The sequence below is a fragment of the Pteropus alecto genome, unplaced genomic scaffold, assembly GCF_000325575.1.
Source record: "Pteropus alecto unplaced genomic scaffold, ASM32557v1 scaffold25, whole genome shotgun sequence".
Lineage (NCBI taxonomy): Eukaryota > Metazoa > Chordata > Mammalia > Chiroptera > Pteropodidae > Pteropus > Pteropus alecto.
Window position 1 is genome coordinate 15,526,564 of NW_006441955.1, and position 25,862 is coordinate 15,552,425.

Sequence of the window (25,862 nt, forward strand, 5' to 3'; positions counted from 1 at the left end):
TGATACACTACATTAATAAAATAAAAGATAAAAATCATATGATCATCTCAATAGATGCAGAAAAAGCATATGACAAAATTCAACATTCATTTATAATAAAACCTCTCAACAAAGTGGGTATTGAGGGAACATTTCTCAACATAGTAAAAGTCATGCACAACAAACCCACAGCTAACATCATACTCAATGGTGAAAAGCTGAAATCTTTCCTCTAATATTAGGAACAAGACAAGGATGCCCACTCTCACCATTTTTATTCAACTTAATATATAGAAGTCCTAGCCAGAGCAATTAGGTAAGAAAAATAAATAAAATACGTCCAAATTAGAAAGAATTAAAATTGTCACTATTTGCAGAAGACATGATATTATATATAGGAAACCCTGATGACTTCATCAAAAAAAATTGTTAGAACTAATAAATGAATTCAGTAAAGCAGCAGGATGCAAAATTAATGCACAAAATTTGTTGCGTTTCTATACACTTAAAATGAACTAGCAGAAAGAAAAATAAAAAAAAAAACCAATCCCATTTACAATTGCATCAAAAAGAATAAAATATCTAGGAATAAATTTAACCTAGGAGGTAAAAGACCTGTATACTGAAAACTATAAGACATTAATGAAAGAAATTGAAGAAGACACAAATAAATGGAAAGGTATTTTATACTCATAGATTGGAAAAATATTGTTAAAATCTCCATATTACCAAAGCAGTCTACAGATTTGGTGCAATCCATATCAAAATTCCAATGGCATTAAAAAAAAAATAGAACAAATAATCCTAAAATTTTCATGGAACCACAAAAATCCTGAAGACCCAAAGCAATCTTCAGAAAGAAGAACAAAGCTGGAGGTATCGTGCTTCCTGATTTCAAAGTATATTACAAAGCCATAGTAATTAGAACACTATGGTTATTGGCATAAAAAAAAAGACACATAGATCAATGGAACAGAATAAAAAGCCCCCAAATAAACCCACACATATGGTCAATTAACTTAAGACAGAGGAGCCAAAGATATACAGAGAGGGAAGGATAGTCTTTTCACTAAATGGTGTTAGAAAAACCAGACAGCCACGTGCGGAATGAAATGATCACTCCCTTACACCATACACCAAAATTAACTAAAAATATATTGAAGACTTGAATGTAAGACCTGAAACCATAAAAATCCTACAAGAAAATATAGGCAGTAAGCATCTTGACATAGATTTTGGTGATGATTTTTTTGAATCTGACACAAAAAGCCAAGATAAATAAGTTGGCATCATACTAAAAAGTTTCTGCAAAGCAAAGGAACCTATGAAACAAAATGAAAATATAACCTATTGAATGGGATAAAATAATTACAAATCATATATCTTATAAGGGGTTAATATCCAAAATATACAAGAAACTCATACAACTCAATAGCAAAATAAAATGATTTAAAAATAGGCAGAAAATTTGAATAAACATTTTCCCAAAGAAGACATACAGGTACATGAATGGCCAACAGGTACATGAAAAGATGCTCAACATCATTTAATCACTAGGGAAATGTAAAAAAAACAGGAAATAAGTGTTGGCAAGGGCATGGAAAAAAGGAAAATCTTGTACACTGTTGGTAGGAATGTCAAGTGGTGCAGCCACTATGGAAAATAATAATGGAGTTTTCTAAAAAAATTAAAAATTGAGCTACTATATGATCCAACAATTCCACTTTCAAGTAATTAAAAAAAAATATGCACTCCATGTTCATTGCAACATTATTTACAGTAGCCGAGATATGGAAACAACCTGTGTCCATTGATGGATAAAGAAATTGTGAGGTATTTATATACAATGAAATATTATTTAGGCATTTAAAAAATGAAATCTTGCCATTTGTGACAACGTGGATGTACCTTGAAGGCATTATGCTAAGTGAAATAAATCGGACAGAGAAAGACAAATATGTTACTTACATGATTTTTCTTTTTATGTGGAATTTGAAAAGAAAACCGGGTCATAAATACAAAGAACACATTGATGGTTGCCAGAGAACAGATTGGGCTATGGAAGAAGAAAAAAAAACATGGGTTTGGGGCTATAAAATTCTTCATGGGACTTTGCCCTTCCTCCCCGCAAAATCCACCCTGCTATGTGGCAAGTACCATTCCGGGAATTGGGATTATAAAAATTTAAGTTTTTATGAAACTTAAATTCTAGGGATAATAAATGGCAATAAACCAGTCAATAAGTAATGTATACTGTATTATATGTTTACAAGTACTATAAAGAAAAATAATGAAGAATGGGGGCAATTACAGATTTACAAAGGGTGCTTAGGCAAGACTTCATCAAGCAAATGTGTTTGGGCAAACCCTGGAAGGAGATAAGGGAACAGACATACAGATAACTTGGGGGGAAAGGAAACTTTCACAACATGTTCAATGAACAGAAATGAGGCCATTGAGACTGGAGCAGAGAGAGCTAGTGGGAGGGTAGGAGATGGACTCAGAGAGGTACTGAGATGAGGATGGAGAACATTTAGGGCCTTCTAGGCCATCACATGGACTTTCGCTTTTATTTGGAGTGTAACGAGGAAAGCTATTCTTTCTTGAATCGAAACATCTCTAAAAACCATTTGATATCACGCTTAAGCATCTAGAGTACAAGTTTCCCACCTCCACCTAAGATTCAGGTGACATTACTAGGTGGTACTGATTAAAACTAATCTTTCTGGAGCACCATTTTACTAATGATGAGTAATTAAATAATATCATGGATAAAAGTGAAGTATTCACATCCTTTTATAAAGATAACATGCTAGATAACTTCAGACTCAAGGACATTTAATACTTGCAAAGATATGCTTTTGGAGATATGATTAGACCACCCTGGGAGCATGCATTCTATTCCCTCTTCTGTCTCAATAGGTATCCTCTGTTATAAAAGTTCGGTGTAGAATCAACTCCTTAAAAGCTATGCAATTTTATGTCTTAATGTTCTCATTGCAAAATGTTGTGAATGTATTCTACAAATATTCATTGAGTATTTACTTTGTGTCAGACCCTGTTCCATATTCTAGAAATGAACAAGACTCAGCCCAGCCCTAAAGGACCTGATAGTTTAATACATGGGGAAATCCAACAAGGATTTCAATAGCACTTGTCTGATATGTTTGCAATGAGGACCAAATGAAATAATTTTTTAAAAATACTCACAATATCTGGCACCAGAAGGTGTGTAACAAGTTTAAGCTACTTCCCTATAATTCCTGATCCTTAGTGGTCTTGTTCCCAAGATGACTAGACAACTATTTCTACTCAGTTGATTGTTATCTTTTCTTTAATCACGTTAGAACTAATCTCTAGTTCCATTTCTTCCAACTGAAATATGGAAAGTGGGAGAAGCTTCCATCTATGTGAGTAGGTATTCTGTTGAAAGAGGCTGCAGTTGTATTTTCGGTGATCTGTATTCACTTATTATTTTGTCTGACTAAAAGAAGAGCTTGTGTATCTTTAATTGAATAGAGTCTAATGGCTCTGCTCAGATGGTGTGCCTTTTTATGAAAAGAGAACTGGATAGCAATATAAATAAAGACAATCAACAATAATTTAACTCTATTAATATTCATAGTCTTAAATCTATTCCTCTTTAGAAAGAAACTTCTGAATAAACTCTGCCTTCTCAAGTGTCCAGCTTTGTATTTATAGTAAATGTGAACCATGTAATTTTGTGTTTAATGTAGTTATATATAATATTATTACACATAATCTACAGTTTTGTGCCTGTAAATTACCTTAGTTTTATAATGACAGTTAAAAATTGGTCACTTAGTTCAAAAAAAAAATCTAGGTTAACTTTTAAAGCTTGAAAATTATTGAATGCAAAAATAATGTAATTATTTTTATTTAAAATAATTTAATTACAAAGCCATTACCTTCAAAAAAACATTTTAACAATGTTATACTACTTTCACTATAAATTTATCATTTTGTTTGGTTGTCATTAATTTGTTTTCCACTTCAATTTAATGAAAAATCAAACATTATCAATTTGTAATACTTATAAATAATACCTTATTGATTGTTTTTGACCATATAACTCTACTCAGGTCCCTTAATGATATTTTATTATAATAAATTCTTGATTCCTGTTGCTTAGATATGATGTGGACACCACAAATTTTGTTATCTGAAATGGAAACATAGCTATAATTGAAATTCTCAAATAATTCTCAAAGGTAACCATCTGCATACAAATAAATTGACTCAGAATTATTCTTTTCTCCCTTTGTGGTGTCAAGGGCTAAGCATTCGGTAGGAAGGGTTGTACTTTGGTTCTTTAGCTCCTTCCCAGGTACTCAGTATGGCATATAAACTCTAATTGCTTTCTTCTTGGATTTTTCTCCTGTTCTAGCTCTCTCTCTCAAAACAGATATTCTTGGCTGAACTATAGTAAGGTGTTATTTACTTTTACTGTTCTTTTGTTTACTTTTTCTTAGATACCATCTCCTATCTCCTACTTTCTAGATTCATCTTTGATTTCAATATTTAACGCAATGTCTAGTTTCTCTTTCTTTGGCATTTTGACCCTAGAAACAAATTTTCATGCATTTCCTCTTCTCAGAGGTAACTAATTCAGACTTTAAAGTAGTCTGATTGTTTTTTAAGATTTGTATTTCAATTAACTGTTTTTTTTTTTTTTTGGTATTCCTAAATGTTATCTAGAGTATGAAGAGTTAACAGACTTTACATATTTTTGAGAATGTTATTTCTTAGGATGATTCTCAGAATTCCTTTAACTGGGACATTGGCTGTCATAGTAGGCAAAGTGAAAAGAGTAATGTGAAATGTCACATAATGTCACAGAAATTGACAATAAGAATTGGAAAGTAATTAAAGTTGCACCATTATGCCTCTTTAGGTAAGTGTATGTCAACATTTCCTTATCTGAACCCTAGTTTGCATATGGCTAAATCTGGGTTATGAAATTTGCCATAATTTTGGGAGGAGAAAAAATCTCTGAAGTGATTACTATATTTTTGTAGCTTTAAGAAGTGAACATAAGAAAAACCTTATTGACTTCAAATTGCTGTTTTACTTTTTGCAAAAAAAGTCACTTACTCTGAATATTGGCAGGGTATCACATATTCTCACCTCTGAGCTTTAAATCACATTATTGTTGAAGGAATGTCCTAGTTTTGTTGTTATAATGCAGTAAATAATAGAGGACATTAACTGTATTTTCTCCCAGGATATTACTAACAATCAAATAGGACAGTTCGAATATCTTCAAATGTATAAAAAAATATGTGCCAGGGCTTAGCTGGACAATGAGTTTTTTGACCTTTTTTTATCATATAATGAAAGAGCACTCAATTGAGAGTCAGAAAGCTTGGGTTTTGCTTTAACTCTAATGTCAACTACAAATATTACTTTGGACAAGTCACTGACATTCTGTAGGTCTGTTTTCTTGTCTCTGAAATGAGGGACTGAACAAGGTGATTCATAGCAACTCAAAATTCCATGACTTTGCTTTGGTTCATGATATATTTTTAATGTATTATTGAAATATTGATATTTTTCCAAGATAGTAACCATAAACTAGGAGTTTATGTCCTTCTAATTATTTTGAACCACTTCCCCCAAGGGCTGGTGTGGGGTTTATTTTTTTCCTATGCATAGGTCATAGTCTGCTCTTATTTAACCCTTTAGATATTCAGCTAGAGTATATGACATATATAAATGACTTTATAAAGGTTGATTTTTCACAACTTAGAGGAAAAAATAAATGTCTTCATTTTTTCACTGAAGTCTTACTGTGAATTATTCCTTAACTGTCACTCTTGCTGACCAGCCCTAGTTCTGCTTTGTCAAATTTGTGTGAGATCAGGCTGGCCCTGGTGGCAGTCATTGCCGATAAAGACTCTTCACAACATCCATACACTTCAAGCACCGTGGTATTCTTTTTTACTTCCATGTGCCTTTTAGAGTGTAGAAGCTACATTTCTAAATGAAATTACAGATTTATCTGCTTTGGAACTTGAGACATTTTTTGAATTCTCCTTCCCAATGCGTCACTTCTGTGCTTTTGTGAGCAAAATACACACAGACGCTTACAAGTAAATATACCTACACACAGATAAACAGTGTATTCCTACCAGCACACACACACACAAGCATAATTCTTAACTTTGAACTCTACACTTGAACTGAGACTTGTTACCTCCATTTCCGTTCTGAGGAGCTTTGGCTTTCAGAAGTGACTTTGCATCTAACAGAGAGGCTGCTGTGGACAACTCATGAACAATGAACTTAAACAGAAGAATGAGGGTAATGTTTATTGGAATAAAGATAAGACTTTAAAATCCTCAGGGGAATGAACCAAATTCAATGTTTTCCTGTTAGCTGACATTTTTTTATATTGATGCTGTGGGTCTTCTGAAGAAGGGAGAAAAAAAATACTTTAGCAAATCAGCTCTTTCATTCAGCCATGGAATTTGGGGGCCTGTTTTAGCTAGGCTTTTTGACAATCCCTGATTTAATATTTTTACTGTGGTGAGAATAGTAGCTTCACAAATTTTGTGAAAATCTGAGCGATGGAGAGTGTTGTTCAGGGGAAACAGAGTGTAGTTGTTTAAATAATCCTGGGCCAATAAGCATTTGGTAGGTGGAGTTACTGTTGTGTGCATTTACAGAGCAAGATAATTCTGAATGAAGACTTTAAATATCACACATGCTGGACGGGTTCTGGTTTTGCTCTGTACAAACAAAAGAAGTGACTAGGTGACTAGGTTTTGCTTAGTATCCCTTTGGGGAATGTAGCTTGTTTGATAAGATTTTTAAAAAATACACGTAAAGGTTTATCAGAAACCCTTATGAATATTTCATGAGTTGATATATTCAGCTGAATGAATTCAGTGAGTGTCAGTGTGTAGCTTGCAGACAAACCTCATCCACAAGGAGGCTACTGACATAGGAAGCACTTTGGCGCATTTTCAGAGGCAAAGCCAGCCTGATAAAGCTCCTTGTGACAGCCTGACTTGCCATTCTTCGAGTATGCTGCTCTTGTTCTAAGCAGTTCATACATTGGAGCCTCAGCTTCCTAAATTAAACTGGAAATAGTTTGCAGACTTATCAGCTTTCTAACCTGCAGCTGTGTCTCTGCTATGTTTGAGGTTTTTGTTTTGGACGGTGAAAGCTAACACTCCATATAAGACATGACAGCAAAAGATTCTTCCAAGGAACTTACTGCTTCTGAATCTGAGGTTTGCATAAAGACTTTCAAGGAGCAAATGCACTTAGAACTTGAGCTTCCGAGACTACAGGGAAACAGATCTACATCTCCTAAAATTTCTCCACGCAGTTCGCCAAGGAACTCACCATGCTTTTTCAGAAAGTTGCTGGTGAATAAAAGCATTCGGCAGCGTCGTCGCTTCACTGTGGCTCATACATGGTAAGACGCGACTTGGAAGTATCTACAGTGCTTTTCATTAGTAAGCAGTGATTTAGAAATGTAGAAAATAGAACATTTGAGTTTTGTTTATAATACAGACCAAAGTGTGAAATGAATGGAGAGTGGGTCAGCTGAGGGATACATAGTGCACTGTTTGTTAAATTATCATTGTGCTGCTTCAGATAAAATAAGCCTCTAACTGTAGAGAGTCTTTAAATTTACTGCTTATAAAAAATATCTAGCTAATTCTAGATAATTTGAGAATTGGAAGAATTTTAAAAATTCAGTTTTTTGTTTAATCTCTGTTGAGGTGATGGGTGACTTTTTGTGTGTTTTGTGGTTGTCGTTGATATTTTTAATAGTATTTTTTGGTACAAGAAGTGTATTAATTTTAGTTCTAATTTATTTCTGAAGACAATGTGTAAAGTCAGACTTGATTTATTGCATTGCCATGTTTGTAGTGTATAAACTAGTGGGTTTTTGCCTTATTGACTTTACGCTACTTAAGGAAAGGGAAAACTAAGTTCCTACTTCTGAAATTACATAGTTAATCAATTTTATTTGTGATTCTAATTGCTATTATCTTTGAGATGTTTGTTGTAAAAAATAATGACTGAAAATTTAGAGATAATAATAAATTTCCAACTTACTTGCACATACCAAGTAAATAAATTCAAAAATAGCCCTTTGTTCTTGCACTATACCTGCCACCTTTAATGTATATGTTATATACAATAGGCTAGCTTCCTTAAACTTGGGTGATAGTGAAATGTGAGAAAAAACACAATGGAAATTAAACTTTAACTATAAAAGTTAGGCCATTTTAGATTTTTTGAAGGACATATTTACTTTCAGATGAAGATACCCTTCAAAATTGGGTATTTGTACCTATAGTTTTTCTTTAATAGGGACCATAGCAATGAAGGGAGCTAGTAACTCTTCAAGGCAATTCTAGCACAGTGATTTTTGTGATTGCATACAGGGTTGCCAACCAGCATAAACCGAGGCTATCTGGTTTTTAAAATTAGTATTTACTTAAATTCTGTTTCTACTCACCTGAAATATTTGTCTGCCTAATTTATTGCATAGTGCATTGACAAATTCAAGATACCCCTAGAAATATGTAGAATACCTTTGATGGACACCACATGTTTAGTCAACATATACTTTTCCTAGCTAAAAATGATATGGTTATTTTTATTTTCTGACAATGGACTGTTGTTTATGTAATTGTTTTATTGGAGAATTTTTTTGTTATCTTTTAATGAATTAAATCTTATTAGTTAATTGTTATCTCATACTTGTAGAATACATATGATGAGTTTTTCAAAACCTACCAATGGTAGCATTTATATAAAGAGAAGACTTACATGTAAGTATGTACTGATTTAAAGAAGTCCTCTCTCTAATGGTTTACCCCACCCCTAACGTGTATGTATTTTAATATAATATGCTAAGTAGTATAACTGAATAGGAGAAGGTATATAGGTATGTTGTTAATTAGTTTTCATAAAAGAATTAATAGACTCATATTTTTTACTATTTGGTTAATATTAAACCATTATTTTCATTAGAGGGATATTTAATTTTAGTAAGCTAATTTTTAAGTAATGGCAAATCTTCATAAAACCTTGATAATATTTTTCTTATTGTAGAGTTCCTGAATATAATAATTTGACCTTTCTTTTACTTAGAATAGATTTTTGATATGCTAGGAACATAGAGCTATAAATATTGGATTTTTCCTTTTCAAAAGAACCCCAATTTTAAAATGATTAAAGAGCCAGTTTTACTCATGCATTATATGAATTTTCTTGCAGCAAGTTACAAAAAGAACAATTAAATTTTATCCGAGATAACTTATGCTATTAAAATGATCTTCTTCTAGCTAAGTTAAAACAAAAATTTCCACAAATTACCAAAAAATAAAACATACAACTTTGGTTTAATGTACCATAATATAGGTTCAAAGAACCCATTAATCATCATGCTTATTTTATAACTTTAGTTATGACCATGATTCATTTTCACTCTCTTATTCCCTCTCAACTCAGGCACTCTCTTATGTTTCTTAGTAAAGCTGTACCATAGTTTGTTTTCAGCTCCTGATTATGTCTATATTTATGCTTCTTTCTATTGTTTTATCTGAGTTTAATATTTTTCAAATTCATTATTTTCATGAAACATTCAGTGAAAAAAAATTTTTGGAAAATATTCACATATCTTATATATTTGAATGACTTTCTCACCAATCTTAAAAATTATTTGCCAAAGCATCATATGTAATAGTTACATGAGGAAATAAAAACATAAGTACTTTATCTTTGTCTCTTTGTTATAATGAAATATAACTGTCCTTTCATGATCAATGATTGGCATTTTCCAAACCACGCATTTATGTTAGAAATTCCAAGGTATGCACTTAGAAGTCTCTAAAAACATGTTATTACTTTACAGTAGACAGTAAGCTTCTTTTAAAATTGGATTGTTTTGATTCCAGGATTGAAATTAAAGTAATTTTCATGACGAAGCTAAACAATACAGAGGATACAGTTTATTTCTAAACTTACTGAACAATTTTTTAAAATCTTTAGTTATTTGTAGATTTCATACTTTGGTCAGATGAACATGTAGTTCTGGTTTTGAAAACCTAAATCATGAAATGTGCGCTAATAGCAGAAGATTTAAGAAAGACTTGTGAAATACTGGCTCTGGGATTATTTAAAAACATCTGAAAAAAGTAGATATTCAATGTATTGTCACTAATCAGAATATTTACAGAATCCTTACTCTGGAAGGAATTTGGGTGGTTATCTGATTGCTTCTTTTACCTTTGGCCGGGACCACGATTACTCCATCTTTGACATATGGAAATCTTTCCTATTTTTAAGGTCCTGGAGAAAAGAGTTCTATAACTTCACTTAGCACAAAATCTCACTACTTCATAGTCCAGGTATTGGAAAATTCTTCCTCATGGTCAATCTATATATGATATGTAATATTTATAATCTATATTTTGGTCCTTGCTGGGTATTGAGAAAAGACTTAAAAGAACCTGTCTGAATCTAAAGATCATTATTAACTAGTCTCAGGGTTTTCTTTTTTTATTCAGTCAACTTATAGAATTGATCACCACTGAGAGCAAGAAAAGAAAAAAAAAAAACTCATTCAACCTATAGAGATTCCAACACCTACTATAATTTAAGTTCTTTACTACAATGTTCACATATATTATCTTATTTAAGTTTCCTTTGAGTACAAGAATACTCTAAGTTTATGTTCTTTTCAATATTACATGTTGCAGATATTTTTAAAATGTTCTGAATTGATTTAGCTTCTTCCAAGTATTTCTACTTCATTAATCATTGTTTTGACTCTGAACCACCATCTCTAATTTCCAAATTTTTCTTTGAATTCTGAGATCCAGAAGTGGACATCACACTTATTAGATGATATGAGAAAATACAGATAAAAACATGTCTCATTAGATGATCTGAGGAAATATAGATAAAAACATGTCATACATTGCAAAGTGTCAATGGAATGGTCAGCATTGCTAAATAGGGAGGAGGGAAATTAATGCCAGTCCTTAGGTCAACATATTATTTATCCCTAACCTCAAATCAAGGGTGACAACTTCTGAGGCATAATGTTATCCTACCTGTTTTTTATGTAAACTGTTTTTCTTGACTGACACCTGTCATACAGTGTCTAGCTCTTTTCATCTTCTTTCCTTTGCTGATGTTTCAGCCTCCTTTATCAGTTCTCCTCCATCATCAGCAGCATGATGCTCTCTGAAGACAACTACTGGTAATGGTCTTGAATATACCCTGAGTGCACTACATACCTCTTTCCTACAGTCTCCGCTTGAAGAGCAAAGATATTGGTAAACACCACCCTTTGTCTGTGCTTGCACATGGGAATATGTTTGCACAATATATTTTTTTTAATTAGAATTAGTATTAGAAAAAAAGATTTTTTTTTCCCTTTCTTCTAATGTAGTTATTCCTATATCTTGGAAATCTTTATTTTAACAAGAGTTCATGAAATGTGTACTTTTGTGCCCAATATCTGAACACAAAGCTATTAAAAGACATAGTTTATGCTCTAAGGGAACTTATACTGATAAGACAAAGCTGGAATAACTGGAGAAGAGTATAAAGAAAACAATGGATATAGTATATGCTTGACCTTTCTCTGAACTTAAAGCACATTACTGTCATGCAATTTAGTCCAAGTTTGTTAGCTCAATCTACTAAATCTGTGCCTTGTTTTCTTCAATTTTCTTAAATAATTTCCTAGCAATATTGGACATTTTTTGAGAAGTATTTGGGTCTTTATATGTTTACTAATTGAACGTTCGATTGAACAAAACATTTATTGAGAGCCTACTATGCTCTAAATCCTACTCTGGGTTTAGGAGATTCAGAATGAGAAAGACAGCCCTTGCCTTCAAAGAACTTATATACTACCAGGAAAACAAACTTTTGCATTAATAATTAATCAATGGTTTGTAATGCTATTGAAGAATGATGATCACCTTGTCATGAATGCACAGAAGAAATAAATGCTGCTAGAAAGTGAGTCAATGTATTAGGGAGGGTTTAGAGAAAAGATGACATTGGAGTGGGGCCTTGAAGAATGAATAGGAGTTTTTCAGAAGAACGGGCAGGAAGAACTTTTTTTTTTTGGCCGAGGAAACAGTAGGAAATTCCATTAACAAATAACAGTAATAAGAGCTCACATTTATTCAGCACTTATAGTGTGTCTGACATTGTTCTGAATATATTTAGAACAATATATTGTTCTAAACAGCTTTTACTTTGAAAACGTACTTTGCAGGTATTGTGGAGAGTGGACAAGTGGATGAAGAGATTAGAAGCAAAGGGAAAAGGAAAATGTGCATCTGAGAGATAATGACTTCTAATTATTGCGTATATTTCATAACATTAAAAATTGTGCTCCTGCCATTCTTTATGACTTAACAAATTACTGTTTATGGAAACTGGGAGGAGAGTATGTAAATTTGGTATTCCTTGCATTCGTCATCCATGGCATGATGCTATGTATGGTACTAGCTGATGCACTACCCCCAAATACATCAAACAATTAGAGCAAAGGTGCTTGAGAGGATGGGCGAAGCGAGGGAAAACCTTAGTGCTCAGTCCTAATTTACCAGGGGTGCTTTGTGTTGTTTTATGTATAAACCTGGTGGGGTTTTTTTTTACAGAAATTATTTTAGTCCACAGTTTGAACTAAATGCCAGAGGAAATATATGCCTCATAGCCTGATCTATTGCTTTAATCAGAGCAAGCATTTTCTCAGTAATGCAAGTCTATAAACAGTATTTTCCTGGCCTTTTAGTGTCTGCAAGTCTTCAATGTATTGGATTTTTAAAATGCTTACCATAAAAGGCTTTGTAAAGTAATGATGACAGCCCCTAGGACACATGCTGGAAGGTGGCCCAGCAAGCATACCTACTGTCCACTGCTAAAGTCTAGCGCCTTTTGCAAAATCCCATTTGCTTTCTCTTCCCATTCCTTCTTCTGTTGTCTCCTAGTTTTTCTCCTTAGATGTATAGTGCTTTCTTCTGTAACATCACCATCAAGACACTAGCAACATTATGCTTAAGGCATTTGAATGATTCTCAGAAAAGAATCTAAAATGCTTACCATGGTTTACAAAGACCTACATTATTTGGCCTCAGGTTACCTGTGACCTCATCTCCTATTCTCCAGCCATGTTAGCCTCCTTTCTGTTCTTCAACAAACCTAGCATGTTTCCATTTCTGGGTCTTTGCATGTAGTGTTTCTTCTGCCTGGAAAACGAGTATCCTAGATGTTGACATGGCTCATTCTCTTCCTTGCATTCAGGCTTCTACTCGAATATCACTTGCTAGAGAAGGCTTCTCTGACTTCTGTATCTAAAAAAACACCTGTTCACTTTCTAGTCTCTTACTCTGCTCATGCTTCTTGGCACTTATCATTACCTGAAAATATATCACCTGAAAGATATCACCTGTTACATTTTTTTTTTACCTTCTTTGTCTGCCAACCCAACTAAATTGCCTGAGGGTAGGAATTTTGTCCTGTTTAGTACATCCCATGCACCTACAAGAAAGATGGCACTTAATAAATAATCGTCGAAAAAATAAAAGAAAGAATAAATATGGTTCCACTATCCTGCTCTTTATTCTTAGAATACTTTTCCTTCAGCCTAATATGATGGAGAAGAAAAGGAAGCTTAGTTGATGCTTATTCTATAAGAATCCTTATTTCACCTATCTCTTAGTTGTGTTCCCTTTCTGCCAGTAGGGCTACTCTAACTTGCTTCCTATTTTGTGTTCTATGATATTGCAGGTACAGGTTTTATTACAATATCTCACTAGAGGCTAAGTGTTTTACATGGTAGCCTATTTAATTAAGCCACTGTGTACAAATCATATTACCTAGCTAGTAGTGCTGTAAAGTAAATATTTGTCTGTAGCATGGTACAGTTATTTATTTTAGTTATTCCTCATGCATCAAACAGCACTGTTGTTACTTCAGCTCAGAAAAGCTCTACATAGCTCTGATTAACTGTCTGAGTGGAAGTGTTGTACAGAGGAATATATTTGTCATTTGACCTTTAAAATGTTTGCATATTACATGTGAGATTAATTATCTATATTTTTTGCTGATGTAACATTTAAAATATTAATAAGAGCTATAGGAATTTAAGCTTTTTTTCAGTTTTTTTAAAATTAAGTTTTGGTTAATAAAATTATATAGATTTCAAGTGTGCAATTCTATAATACATCATTTGTATATTGCATTGTGTGTTCACCACCCAAAGTTAAATCTCCTTCCATTTTTTATAGAATTTCCCTGGCTAACTTGGAAGTGAGTGTATGACTTGCAGAATGAGGAAATTGTGAATTAATAACCCCTATACTCTAGAAAAGACATCACCAGAAGTGAAAATTTTCACTTGGTTCTGGTTTATTTTTTCTGAACTAAGAGGTTGGGACCTCTGTCACTCCTAGTAATTGTCTGACACAGATATGTTTGAATCCCACTGTGTACTTTCAGTTGAAAAAAAAAAAAGTAATTTATTGACCATCACAGTTGCTTCTTGCTAGATCTTAGGCATTTTCTCTTTGAGGGGAAATGAAAATGACTGCTTTTCTTTCTACACCTTCATGGAAAAGAACATATGCCACATAGCATGCTTCCCTCATTGACCTGGCTTATCCTTCTCTTCCTACCTACATCCCTCACAACTCAGGCTTAGTACAAATTGCACAGATTGGAAATAAAGGGATATTGGTAATGTGACTTCAGACAAAATTGCTTTTAAACTGTGTATTCTGGAACATCAGTGTTCTAGGAACCATTTCGGGGATTCCTTGAAAAATAGGGTGGTGATGATCTTTATCTTGGTCTCGTATCAAATAAAGCAACTTGGATAACTATAGGCTTAGAGAGCTTTAGAGGCATCTCACACAGATTCCATAATCTCCAAGTACTTGAGAACTATAAGTTTAAGAGATAAGTAAGTGGCGAGAGAAAAAATTTCTGTGTAGCTGTGCTTGATAAAGTCATAGAAATTTTCAGACAATTTATAACATTAAAATTATATGTATCTAAGATGTCCAGGCATGGCAGCAGGATAAATGAGGAAGGTGGAATTATCTGTGGGTCAAGGAGAAATCGCTGGTAGTGAAGGATTAAAATTTCAAAAACTTGCAAGAATAGTACAACAGAAACCCTCTATCTAGATTTACTAATTATCAATGTTGTTCCACATTTACTCTGTATCTCTCTCCATATATTAAATCATGCATACATTTTATTTAGTTTAAAGAGTTTAACATTTAGATGGAGGGTAGTAGTTTTGGGATCAAAAAGAGATTTACATATTTTTAAAATATGGATTATTTTGATTCCATCAATGTGTTCTCATACCATAATTTCAGAGTTTAATTCTTAATAGAGTACTAATATACTGACAAATTATGAATAAGTTCATAGCCCATTTTTAAAAGTAAACTATTGAAACAGTTATAGTAGCAGGTTAGAGGTATATATAATAGTTTATAACTTTTGTTGTTGTTGTTGTTGTTGTTGTTAGTTTGAGGTGCCTGAAACAGTTTCTAAGAGGATGGATGTCTATAGAATTCAAATTTTCCTTCCCCAAGAAGAGATGATTTCTTTTTCTAAACCTGTAGAACTTATGTCCATTAGTATGGAACATTATATTTCTTAACATACTACACATGGGGGTTCTATGATTGTATTCTTTTAAAAATTATCTTGAATTTTATTTTTCACTGCTAATCTTTGTTTAATGTTGCATTATCTGGAGTCAAGAAAGCTAGGTTGGGTTTCTCTTGACTTGCTAATGAAATTTTAGATTAGTCAGTTAATTGTCTTAGACCCCAATTTCTTTATTTGCACAATAGAGAAAATAACCTTATGCTTAAATATTTTCAAATGTTAATTTAATTTAAAAACATGTCTATCTAGCTCTCTAGCTCGCTCTCTCTCTCTCTCTCTCTATCATATATCTATCCCCTAAGATAACATATTCAAGTACTTAGCACAATACTTCATGCATTATAAATCAGTTAATAGATGCTACTGTTTAATTATCTTACTAAATCTCTAAACATACACAAACATTCACATTATTGTTGCAAAGCAGAAATTATTTTTTCAGTATCATTGTGTATGGAATGTGCCAATTTGAAAGAGTCAAAGTGCACATGAATTTATACAGATATGATTTTATAATATCCACTGTGCGACTATTTCGTATACTGAAGAAACAAAATACCAGTCATTTATTACTATGTGATAATCACATTTCAATGACCCAAGTTCAATTATATTGAAACACATATCTGAAAATCCAGTGTGAATAGCTTACATCCCCAGTAAGAAACTTTATAGACTTGTTTGGCTGCTATCACCAAGATATTTTAAAAAGCCATGTGTTATCATCCACTGTGTGAAAGAGATACGAAGAAAACCACTTTGAAGTAATTCCATCCATTTGCACCAATAAGCTTGAAACTAAAAAGAAAAAGCATAGAAAGATGTCTTGTCTATTTCAGGATCCCACATTTAAAAATCCAATATAGGATTTAATGAACAAATGCCATAGGAAAATTCCAGTGTTGTCAAAAACTCATTTATCTCAAAATGTCTCCTTGCCACCCTTTCTATTCCTCCACAAATTAATAAGCTCAGACTATTTGTTATGGCATAAAGCTTCGGAAAGTGTTTCTGTGGCTTAATTGGGCCACAGTTACCCCAGCAGTTTCTGCAGGAAACTTCTCTCACCATCGGGACTATTTAGGCCTCCAGAAAAGAGGTCAAGGAAGACAGGACAAAGAAACTAAGGAAAGCAAATCTCTCTTGCTGGTATTAGAACTGCCCAAGACTTCCTCCTGAGATTTTACCATTAAAATCCATATGCAAATTTCAACTTCCCAGGGATAACTATGGCCTTGGTCCTTACCTATCATCCTGCTCACCCAGGTGTGAGCTTATCCAGAAAATTATGTTTACTAAAACAACATAGGGACTTTACGAGGCTGGGTGGTCTGGTGCAAAGAGCACAACATTTGAATCCCACTCCACCTTTTATCAGACACTGGATTTTGGACAAACCATTTAACCTATCTTACTTTCTTTTTCTACATCTGCAAAATTAGAAAAATACTATTTAGATCTCTTTAGACCATTGTGCAGACTAAATGAAGTAATGTATGTACAATGCTTAGCACAATCCCTGGACAATGACAGGTAATCAGTGGACATTATTAGTTCATTAATGTATCCAGAGCTTATGATTTCACATAAAAATTTATAATATATCATAATATAAATTACTTAAATATTTTATATGACACGGTTTAATTAAGTTTTCATTAAGTTATACATATTAAATTCATTCTTTTTAGACCACTTAAATTTTACTTAGTTTCATAGGTTAGTACTGTATCTTAAAGCCCATTTTAAATGTTCTTACCACAGAAAAATAAGATTTAAAGAGAAAAAGAAATCACTATGTGTTTTGGGATTTAGTCAGTCTCATACTTCAGAGACAACTGTAAATTACTTTGGCCATAAAATGATCTTTATTCTTTAAAATTTCAGTTACTTTCTTGAATTTGATACTTGTCTTCATCAGTGAAACATCAACACTATTTCTCTAAGTTAATTTAAATAAATTTCTGATAAATTTAAAAAAATTTTCTTTTTAAAGTACCAGAATGTCACTGCAGTTTTTCCTAGTCATTAGAATCTAACTTCCTAGTGATTTATTTATGTAAGACAGTTTATTCATGACAGGCAATGGAAAGAGAGCTGAGGATCTAGAGTCAAAGAATCTAGACATGTGTCCTGGTGCCACCACTTACAAACATTTTTTGTTTTTTCTTTTTTGTAGGGCAGAGGTAGTCATTTAACCTTTTGGGAACCTCAACTTCCTTGTCAGTAAAGTAGAAATACAACAATTTTTTTCCCTATCATATATGATATTCATAAAATTAATTAGAATTGTCAAAAGTCACAAAAAATTGGAACCTATTTATTTAAAGAAGAAGAAAGGTAAGTTTATAGGATAGAAAGTAACGATAAACTAATACCAATGAATACAAAGCAAAGCGAGTGACTTAAATGACGCAGATGTGTTTGGGTTGTATGTAAAGAGCATCCTGTTAATAAACATAATTAAATACCAGAAACATTTTATTTTATAAAAAAGAAAGGAGTTTCTGCTGTATGGGAGCACTTAAGTGAGAGACTATATGGAGACAGGGGCTAGACTAAATGATAGTTTTAGATCTAATCTATCCCATGGGTCTTTACATCATGTTCATTCTTCCTGCAGAAAGATAATAGAAAGCTCATATAACCAATAATCAGAGCAGCAAAAGTTGTATTTATCCTTTATCCAGATGACTTTATATCATTTAGATCAAATTGCTTTTTATTTGTTGGTTGTTTTGAAGAATATTTAGGGATGAAAACAGAAATAAAGGTTATCGCTTCTCTTTTGACAAAGACTTCCTTTTCTTATCATTGATCGGGTTGATTCTGTCTCCAAGCAGTTGAAAGGCAGTAAAAGGTTATATCTTTAAGACAAGGGGTTCTGTTTTGGTGAATTGGCACATCATTGAAAAATGGTTATTCAGATAAACTCAAAGCTTTGCAACAGTGCAAAATAGGGTGAAATACTTTGTACTTCACAAAAATCGTGCCAACTTTCTGGTTCTGTCTAAATTAATAAATATAAGATTTTAAGGAAGCTATCTGGCAATTATAGATTAAATTAAGCAACTGCTTCATCTGAATAAAGCTTTGCAGAGTTTAATATCATGAAAGAGCTATCTCTATAAACACAGTACTTGCTTGGGATTCAAGGGATTTGAATTTTAATGCCAGCTGAATCCCAAATGCCCAGTGAGCACATGTGCATACATTTTCTGCTGGTAGCTTTTTTTGTCAAATGGGATTAATAATTACCTGCTCTACCATCCTTACCTTATACATTATGATATGAATATTGAATACCAGTGGTTATAGAGTGCTTTGGTTTTCTGCAAAGTAACTTGGCAGAGATATTCAGATGGGGAAAAAAAGCTTCTAGGAAGTTTTATGCATATCAGATATTCAAAAATGTGACTCAGTTTTAAAATACATTAATAAATTTTATATTTTATGTGAACTCTAAAAATGCTTTTGCCAAGTATTTGTACTCTGAGTACTCTAATTTGACACAGTAAAGAGCAGAGGCAAAGAGAAGTATTTTATAGGATGAAATGGTATTTTCCAATCCCCTCAAAGCATGTTTATGTTTAGTTTCTTAAAGCTTTGCTGTGTGTTAGTCCTTTTTAACGGCTAAAAACCAGGTAAACATTGCCTAGTGAATTAATTCTGATGTGTGGCTTGCATTTTCATTTTGTATTGATTCCAGTCAACAAATATTAATTGTTGGATGGTGCAAATATGATGCATCTTGCATCAAGGAGCTTTCTTCTAGCCAAGCAGAGTATATAAATCATTTGGTATGTGAAATGATTTTATTTGACATATATGGATGTTACAAGTATACAAGTATAAAACATAATGGCTCTCCTACTGCTCCAAGTGGTGCCAATCTGATAATGAAACTAAAGGTTTACAGAGCAATGGTGTTTCTCTTCTTTCCAAAAGTGTGTAAGCATTGAATCTCCCCTGTTATTGTGACTGACTGACTTTCTTCAGCAATTAATGACTAGGGAGCTATGCTTGAGAGCCTGATCTAGAGCAAAAGGTCGGGTATAAGTGTGAGCAAGTAGGAAATATGCTCTGATAGAGAGAGAGAGGAATAAGATAGCAGTATTTTAATTTTGTTCACATAAAAAATGGGGCAATAATAGAAAAATTATACCACACACATCTGATATCACTTAGTCTTTACCACCATTTATGGATGAGGAGACAGACTCAGAGAGATCAATTGACTAATATAGTAGGTAGCCAAGCTACAAAATGGCAAACCAAGAATTATCCCATGTGCTCTTATTTAGTTAAACACTGTAATATTGGTAATGTCCATAGATTCAGTGGTACTTCTTCACACATCCCACTCCATCTTTCTCAGCCTCCAACTCCCAAACCCTAAGGGAAAACATCCAGGCTTATCATGCTCTTATGCCTCCTTTGTAAAAGCCTTCTCAGAGTGAGGATTTGACACATACCTTCGCACATAAGCATAATTGACTCATGAGGTTTAATGTGTTATTTCATTTTAGGGAAATAAACATTAAACCAGAAGAATTAATCTCTACTTGGATACTTTGACACATTAGAGAAGAGAGACAAAGAGAACTATTTTAGAGGATGAAATGGTATCTTCCAATCCCCTCAAGGTATAGGATGCAGTTGATAGGCTAAATGTCCCTGGCATATAGTTCTATTTACAAACCTTTCATTCATTCACCAAGTCTATCACCTTCCTGTTCAGTGTCCCTGTTTCCTGTCTTCCTTCTTGTTTCTATGAATTAACTCTCTGTACCTGATTTAGGCCAATCCCTCCACACTGTTCACTGCATTTTATCCCCTCTCACCCTCTAGGGATTTGCTCTTGTACTTGTTCCTGCTGTTTCCTGCATCATCAGTTTTCAATCCTATTAATTTCGATCAGTCTATAAACATGCTATAGCTCTATTCTTTCAAACACCCTCTCTGACTCCATGTATCCCTCTATTTATTACCCTTTCTTTTCCTTTTTATAGCAAAACTCCCTAAAATAATTTTGTATACTTCTCTCAACATTTTTTCTCCTCCAGTCCTCTTTTGAAACTTCTAATCAAGGTTTTCCCTCAAAACTCCACTAAAAATGTTCTTATTAAGGTTATAACATCCTTATGCCAAATCTGATAATCAATTGTCAATCGTCATCCTATTCAGCCCATCAGCGGCATATCATACTATTGACTACTCTTTCTTTAAACACTGACTTCACTTGACTTCCTAGATACTATAATCTCTCTCCTTCCTCAGAGTCTGCTCTTTCTCAATCTCTTCAGCTGGTTCCTCTTTATGTCCCCAAACTTTAAACATTAGAATGCCCCCACAGAAATATGGACCCCTCTCTCTCTCTTTTTTTTTTTTGTCTATACTCCTTAGGCCAATTATCTCACTCAGACTCATGACATTAAATAATACCTATATGCCAATGATTCCCAAATTCATATCTTCAGCCAGACTTCTCTGAACCTATATATTTATCCAGCAGCATTCTTGATGCTAGATCTTAGCTCATCCAAAATTGGTTGACATCATGATTTTCACCTCACCCTTTTTGCAATCTGTTCCCAGTCTCCTTTATCTCATTAGAATGAAATTCCATTTTTTAAAATTGCTCAGGCCAAAAATCTTGGAGTCTTCACGACTTCTGTTTTTCTCTGATATTTCACACTCCAAATACATCAGCAAATTCTATCAGCCCTACTTCTGCAATGTATCCAGATCTGATCGCTTTTCATCGCTGCCACTGCCACCATTCTGATTCAAGTTACCATTACTTCACACCTGGATTATGACATTAACCTTACCTAATCTTCCTGCTTTCACTCTTTTTTCCTTACAGTGTGTTCCCCACACAGCTACCCAGTGATCCTTAATAACATGTGAGTGACTGTGCCACTCCTCTATTCAGAATCATTCAGTAGTAGCCCATCTCCCTCAGAGTATGGGTCAACATACTCTGCAAGGCCCCTTGGTCTCAATCTATTACTTCTCAAACTCCTTTCCTTTCCCTCACACCATTCCATCCACCCGGTATACTTGCTGGTCCTCAAACAGTCTAAACAGTATCCCTCATCAGGGTTTCTGCCTTTTTTGTTGTTGTCATGAAAGAATTTCCCTGAGATATCTGTATGGCCCTTTTTCTTCTTTCAGGTCATTGCTTAGATTTATCCAATTGGAGAGGACTTTCCTCACCATCTGTATAAAATAGCACTCCCTGCCCTAGCCTTCCTATTATCTTTACCCCTGCTTTGATTTCTGTATAGTAGTTATCCATACCTGATGCATATATCTACATCCACATCCACATCCCTATTCTCTCTCTCTCTCGTCTATCTATCTATCTATCTATCTATCTATCTATCTATCTATCTATCTATCTATCTATCTTATCATCTATCTTATTGTCTGCCTTCTCCCACTAGAATATAAACTCCATGTTGACAGACTTTATCTGTTTTGTTCACTGCTAAATCTCTTAATCCTACAACACAATTGAGCACATGATAAGCAGTTAATACATATTTGTTGAATGAATAAATGAATGCACGAACAAATGAATTGTGCAGATTGTTTAGGTCCTTCCAATTTTAAGCACTGAGGCTCTGAGTTGAATGGAAAGAGAAATGTGAAAGATAATTTAAAATACATTGTGATAGATAAAATAGTAAAAGTACCCCCCAAAATAAGCAATTTTATTTGCAAATATAAATTTTAAAAATTAAAATAAATTATTATTAAAATTTAACAGATGAGAGAGAAAGAGAGGTGGAATGTGGAAAGTATACTGAACTTGTAATGAGAAAACTTTAATTTATATCCAGTACTTCACTTTACACTCACAGGTAAGCTCTCTATAACGTGTCTTACTTTTTCATCATTTCTCAATGACTTTCCAAATTCCCACCTCACTGACTTTTCCTCATTTTCTTCCTACAAGACTTTTGGCATTATTTGATGATGTAATCAGCCTCGTCATCCCACCAAAGATTAATTGATCTTCTCTCCCTACTTCAAATAATTATATACACACACACATATACATTTGAATATGTGTGTGTGTGTGTATATATATATATATATTTGTATACATATTTGTATGTATATATATTTGTTTTCCTTTGAGTTCAAGTTCAGTATTGATGCAGATTTTATCATGGTAATATAGTACTACGACTGGTTGGGCTTCTCCTCTGCCACTTTGCTGTGGCAGGTTCACTTAATCTCTTTAGTTCTCAGTTTCCTCAACTGTAAAATGGGCAGTTTGTGTACATATGTGTGTGTGTGTGTGTGTGTGTGTGTGTGTGTGTGTGTGTGGATATATGTATATGATGAGTCCTTTGGCTATATTTGTAAGGGTGGAAAGCTGGATTAGTCTTCAGCATTATTGGATAGTAATATGTAGATATTTATTCTTTAATCGTAAGTATGTTTCTTCGACTCACACTAAAACAGTGGTTCTTATCATGTCACCAATATATCATGAATCAGTGGGATTGAAAAGAATATTCATAGAATAAGAGACTGAAAATTGCACATAAGCCTAGACTATGACTATTTTTTTCTCCACACTATGGCCAGGCTATTAAAACAATAGTAAGATGAGTATTTTTCAAGACAAGGTATTACAATTGTAAGTGACATTTTTAGGGCAATATATTGAAGAAAAAAATATCAGGAGTCATTGTATTAGATTAATCTCTTTGAGGCCAGGTGCTATTTCTTTTATAAATTGATAAAAAAAATTATTTTATTTTAAGTCTGGTTTTATTGACATATAATTGACATATAACATTGTATAAGTTTTATTGACATATAATTGACATATAACATTGTATTTATATCTAGTTTTATTGACATATAATTGAACATATAACATTGTATCATAGTGTGCACACCATTGTATAATATATACATATATTAAATCATTAAATTATACAACTTAATGATTTAATATATGCATATATTGTTAAATGATTACCACAATAAGTAGTCTTATCACATTGCATGGTAACAGGCAAGTAACTGTTGAACTGACTTTCTTACTTTTTTTCTCTAACATGTCTATATTTTTGTTGCACATGAGAAAGACTTATTTTGGTTCCTGTTTTACCACTGGGATATTGGCAAGGCAGAGGGTGATGTAATAATGTAACATCTGAAATTATAGGGTATGAAAAAGCCCACACACATACTATTTGTCAAACAATTAGGATATTTCTAAAATGTGAACAGATGTACAATGGAAATTAGTAATATGAAGGACAACCTATGTTTTGATATAAACACAGATTTGTATATAGTTTTCCTAGGTTATAATATTTAAAACCTCATTCTTCTAGGTACTCAGTTAAGAAATTCATTGTTAATTGAGACCTTGATTTTCTAATGGTTTTCCTTTTTGTATTGTGATGACAAATATCGAGAGTTATATCTTGTCATTTTTTGTCCAGGTCCAAATGCTGTTTTTTGAACTACCATGAAAGATTTTTTATCCAAATGTTCACCGGTTGAGAACTCTTAAGGGTTGTTTAGTTTTCAATGAAAGACAATCTTTTAAAGAGTTTATGTCCTAAATATTTTCTAGATTTGCAGCAGCATATATAAGACATAGTTTTTGTATTTGGATTGGGATTTTCATTTTTAACATGTTCTCAAATTTTCTAGGCATTTAATGTTTCCATCTGGTCCTTATAAAAGATTTCACATTTGTAATGCAGCTCAGGCTTCTGCTCAGAGAGCATCACTGTAATTCCATCCTTGACTCTAGTTTGATAAAAGTTACTTTTCTAACGTTGGATTTGTTTCTGCTTTTGCTATTTTTTTCTTTCTGAAACCTGGGAATAACACCTGATTTATGGCACATTTCTCTCTAAAAACAATCATAGTGTGCACACCATGACAACAGGTTTGCTCCCCACTTCTGTGCAGTTTGAAACTGCTAGGGCAGGAGAAGTAACCGCATTGTGAGTCTGGTACAAGAAAACTTAGCAGTCGTCATACTTCCTCTCTAAACAATCTGTTCTCAGTTATCACAGATGGAGGAGATATTTTCAAGAACTTGAACATTTTCTCGAAATAGCCAAACAGCAAGGAATCCCCTTTCACTATGTTAAGTAATAGGTTCTAGGGCACAGGTCGAGCAGATGTTCATACCTACTAGAGGGTGATTTCTGTTTAGTTAGATGCTCAATAATATTTGTGAATTTCTTTAATGAGTAGTTATGTACCCTTTCCTGTATACCAGATAATGCTCTAACAGCTTCATAAATGCTTAATCATTTATTCTTCATAGCAACTTTATGAATAAGGTACTATTAGTATCTCCATTTTAAGGGTGAAGAAACTGAGCCAAAAAGCCAAAAAGACCACAGGTAGCAAGTAGCTGAGCCAGAATTAAGACCTCAGTGGTCAGCCCAAATCCATATTCTTAACTACTAAACTCTGCTATGATTGTGTTCAGCTCAAATTTCTGAAAACCTATTATAACTTTCTCAAAATTGAATTCACTCAGTGTAACTCCCCCAGCACTATGCTTGTCTTATAGTTGGCACTATATGAATGTTTGTGTACTTGTGTTTAATTAAGAATGTGTGAAATAATGACTAAGTTTGCCACACTTTGAAGTAGGCAGAACCAAACATAAATCACAGTGGTAGCCAGTGGAGAGGCTACTTTTCATTCAGAAATTTCCAGTGGGTACTAGTAATCTACAGATTACCCATATTTAAGGCTCTGATACTCCTAAAATGCTTTGGATTTTGGATTTTCAAACCTGGCAGAGTTGTCTTTATTTCATTCATTGCTTTTTACTGATACAGTTTTTTAAATTTAATCCTGACAAAATACACATAGTATGAAATTTATCATCTTAAGTATTTCTAAGTATATAGTCCAGTAGTGTCAAAAACATTCACATTTTTGAGCAATTCCCAGCACTCTTTTCGCCTTGCAAAACTGAAACTTTATACACATTAAACCACAACTCCCCATTTCCTTTTCTTTCAGCCCCCGGAAACCACCACATTTTATTTATCCACTCCCATACCTATGGACCTTTGGTCTCATGCTTTCATCTTTTGGCTATAGCAAATAATGCTGCTATAATCATGGATGTACAATTAACCTCTCTGAGACTCTGATTTCAATTC

The 25,862-nt window shown here is 33.3% G+C and overlaps 1 protein-coding gene across 2 annotated transcripts in view; it reads left to right on the plus strand.

The window, feature by feature from the left end:
* The window catches only part of PDE4B (phosphodiesterase 4B), a 398,194-nt gene that overhangs the window by 62,977 nt on the left and 309,355 nt on the right, over positions 1 to 25,862 (plus strand). The window contains exon 1 of one of the 2 annotated variants that reach the window (XM_006919294.3): positions 7,019 to 7,426. The exons of the other annotated variant lie outside the window; for it this stretch is intronic. Within the exon in view, the coding sequence (XP_006919356.1) occupies positions 7,191 to 7,426 (236 nt within the window). The 5' untranslated portion in view covers positions 7,019 to 7,190. Of the gene's footprint in view, positions 1 to 7,018; positions 7,427 to 25,862 lie in introns of those variants that run through there. 2 annotated transcript variants of the gene reach the window in all.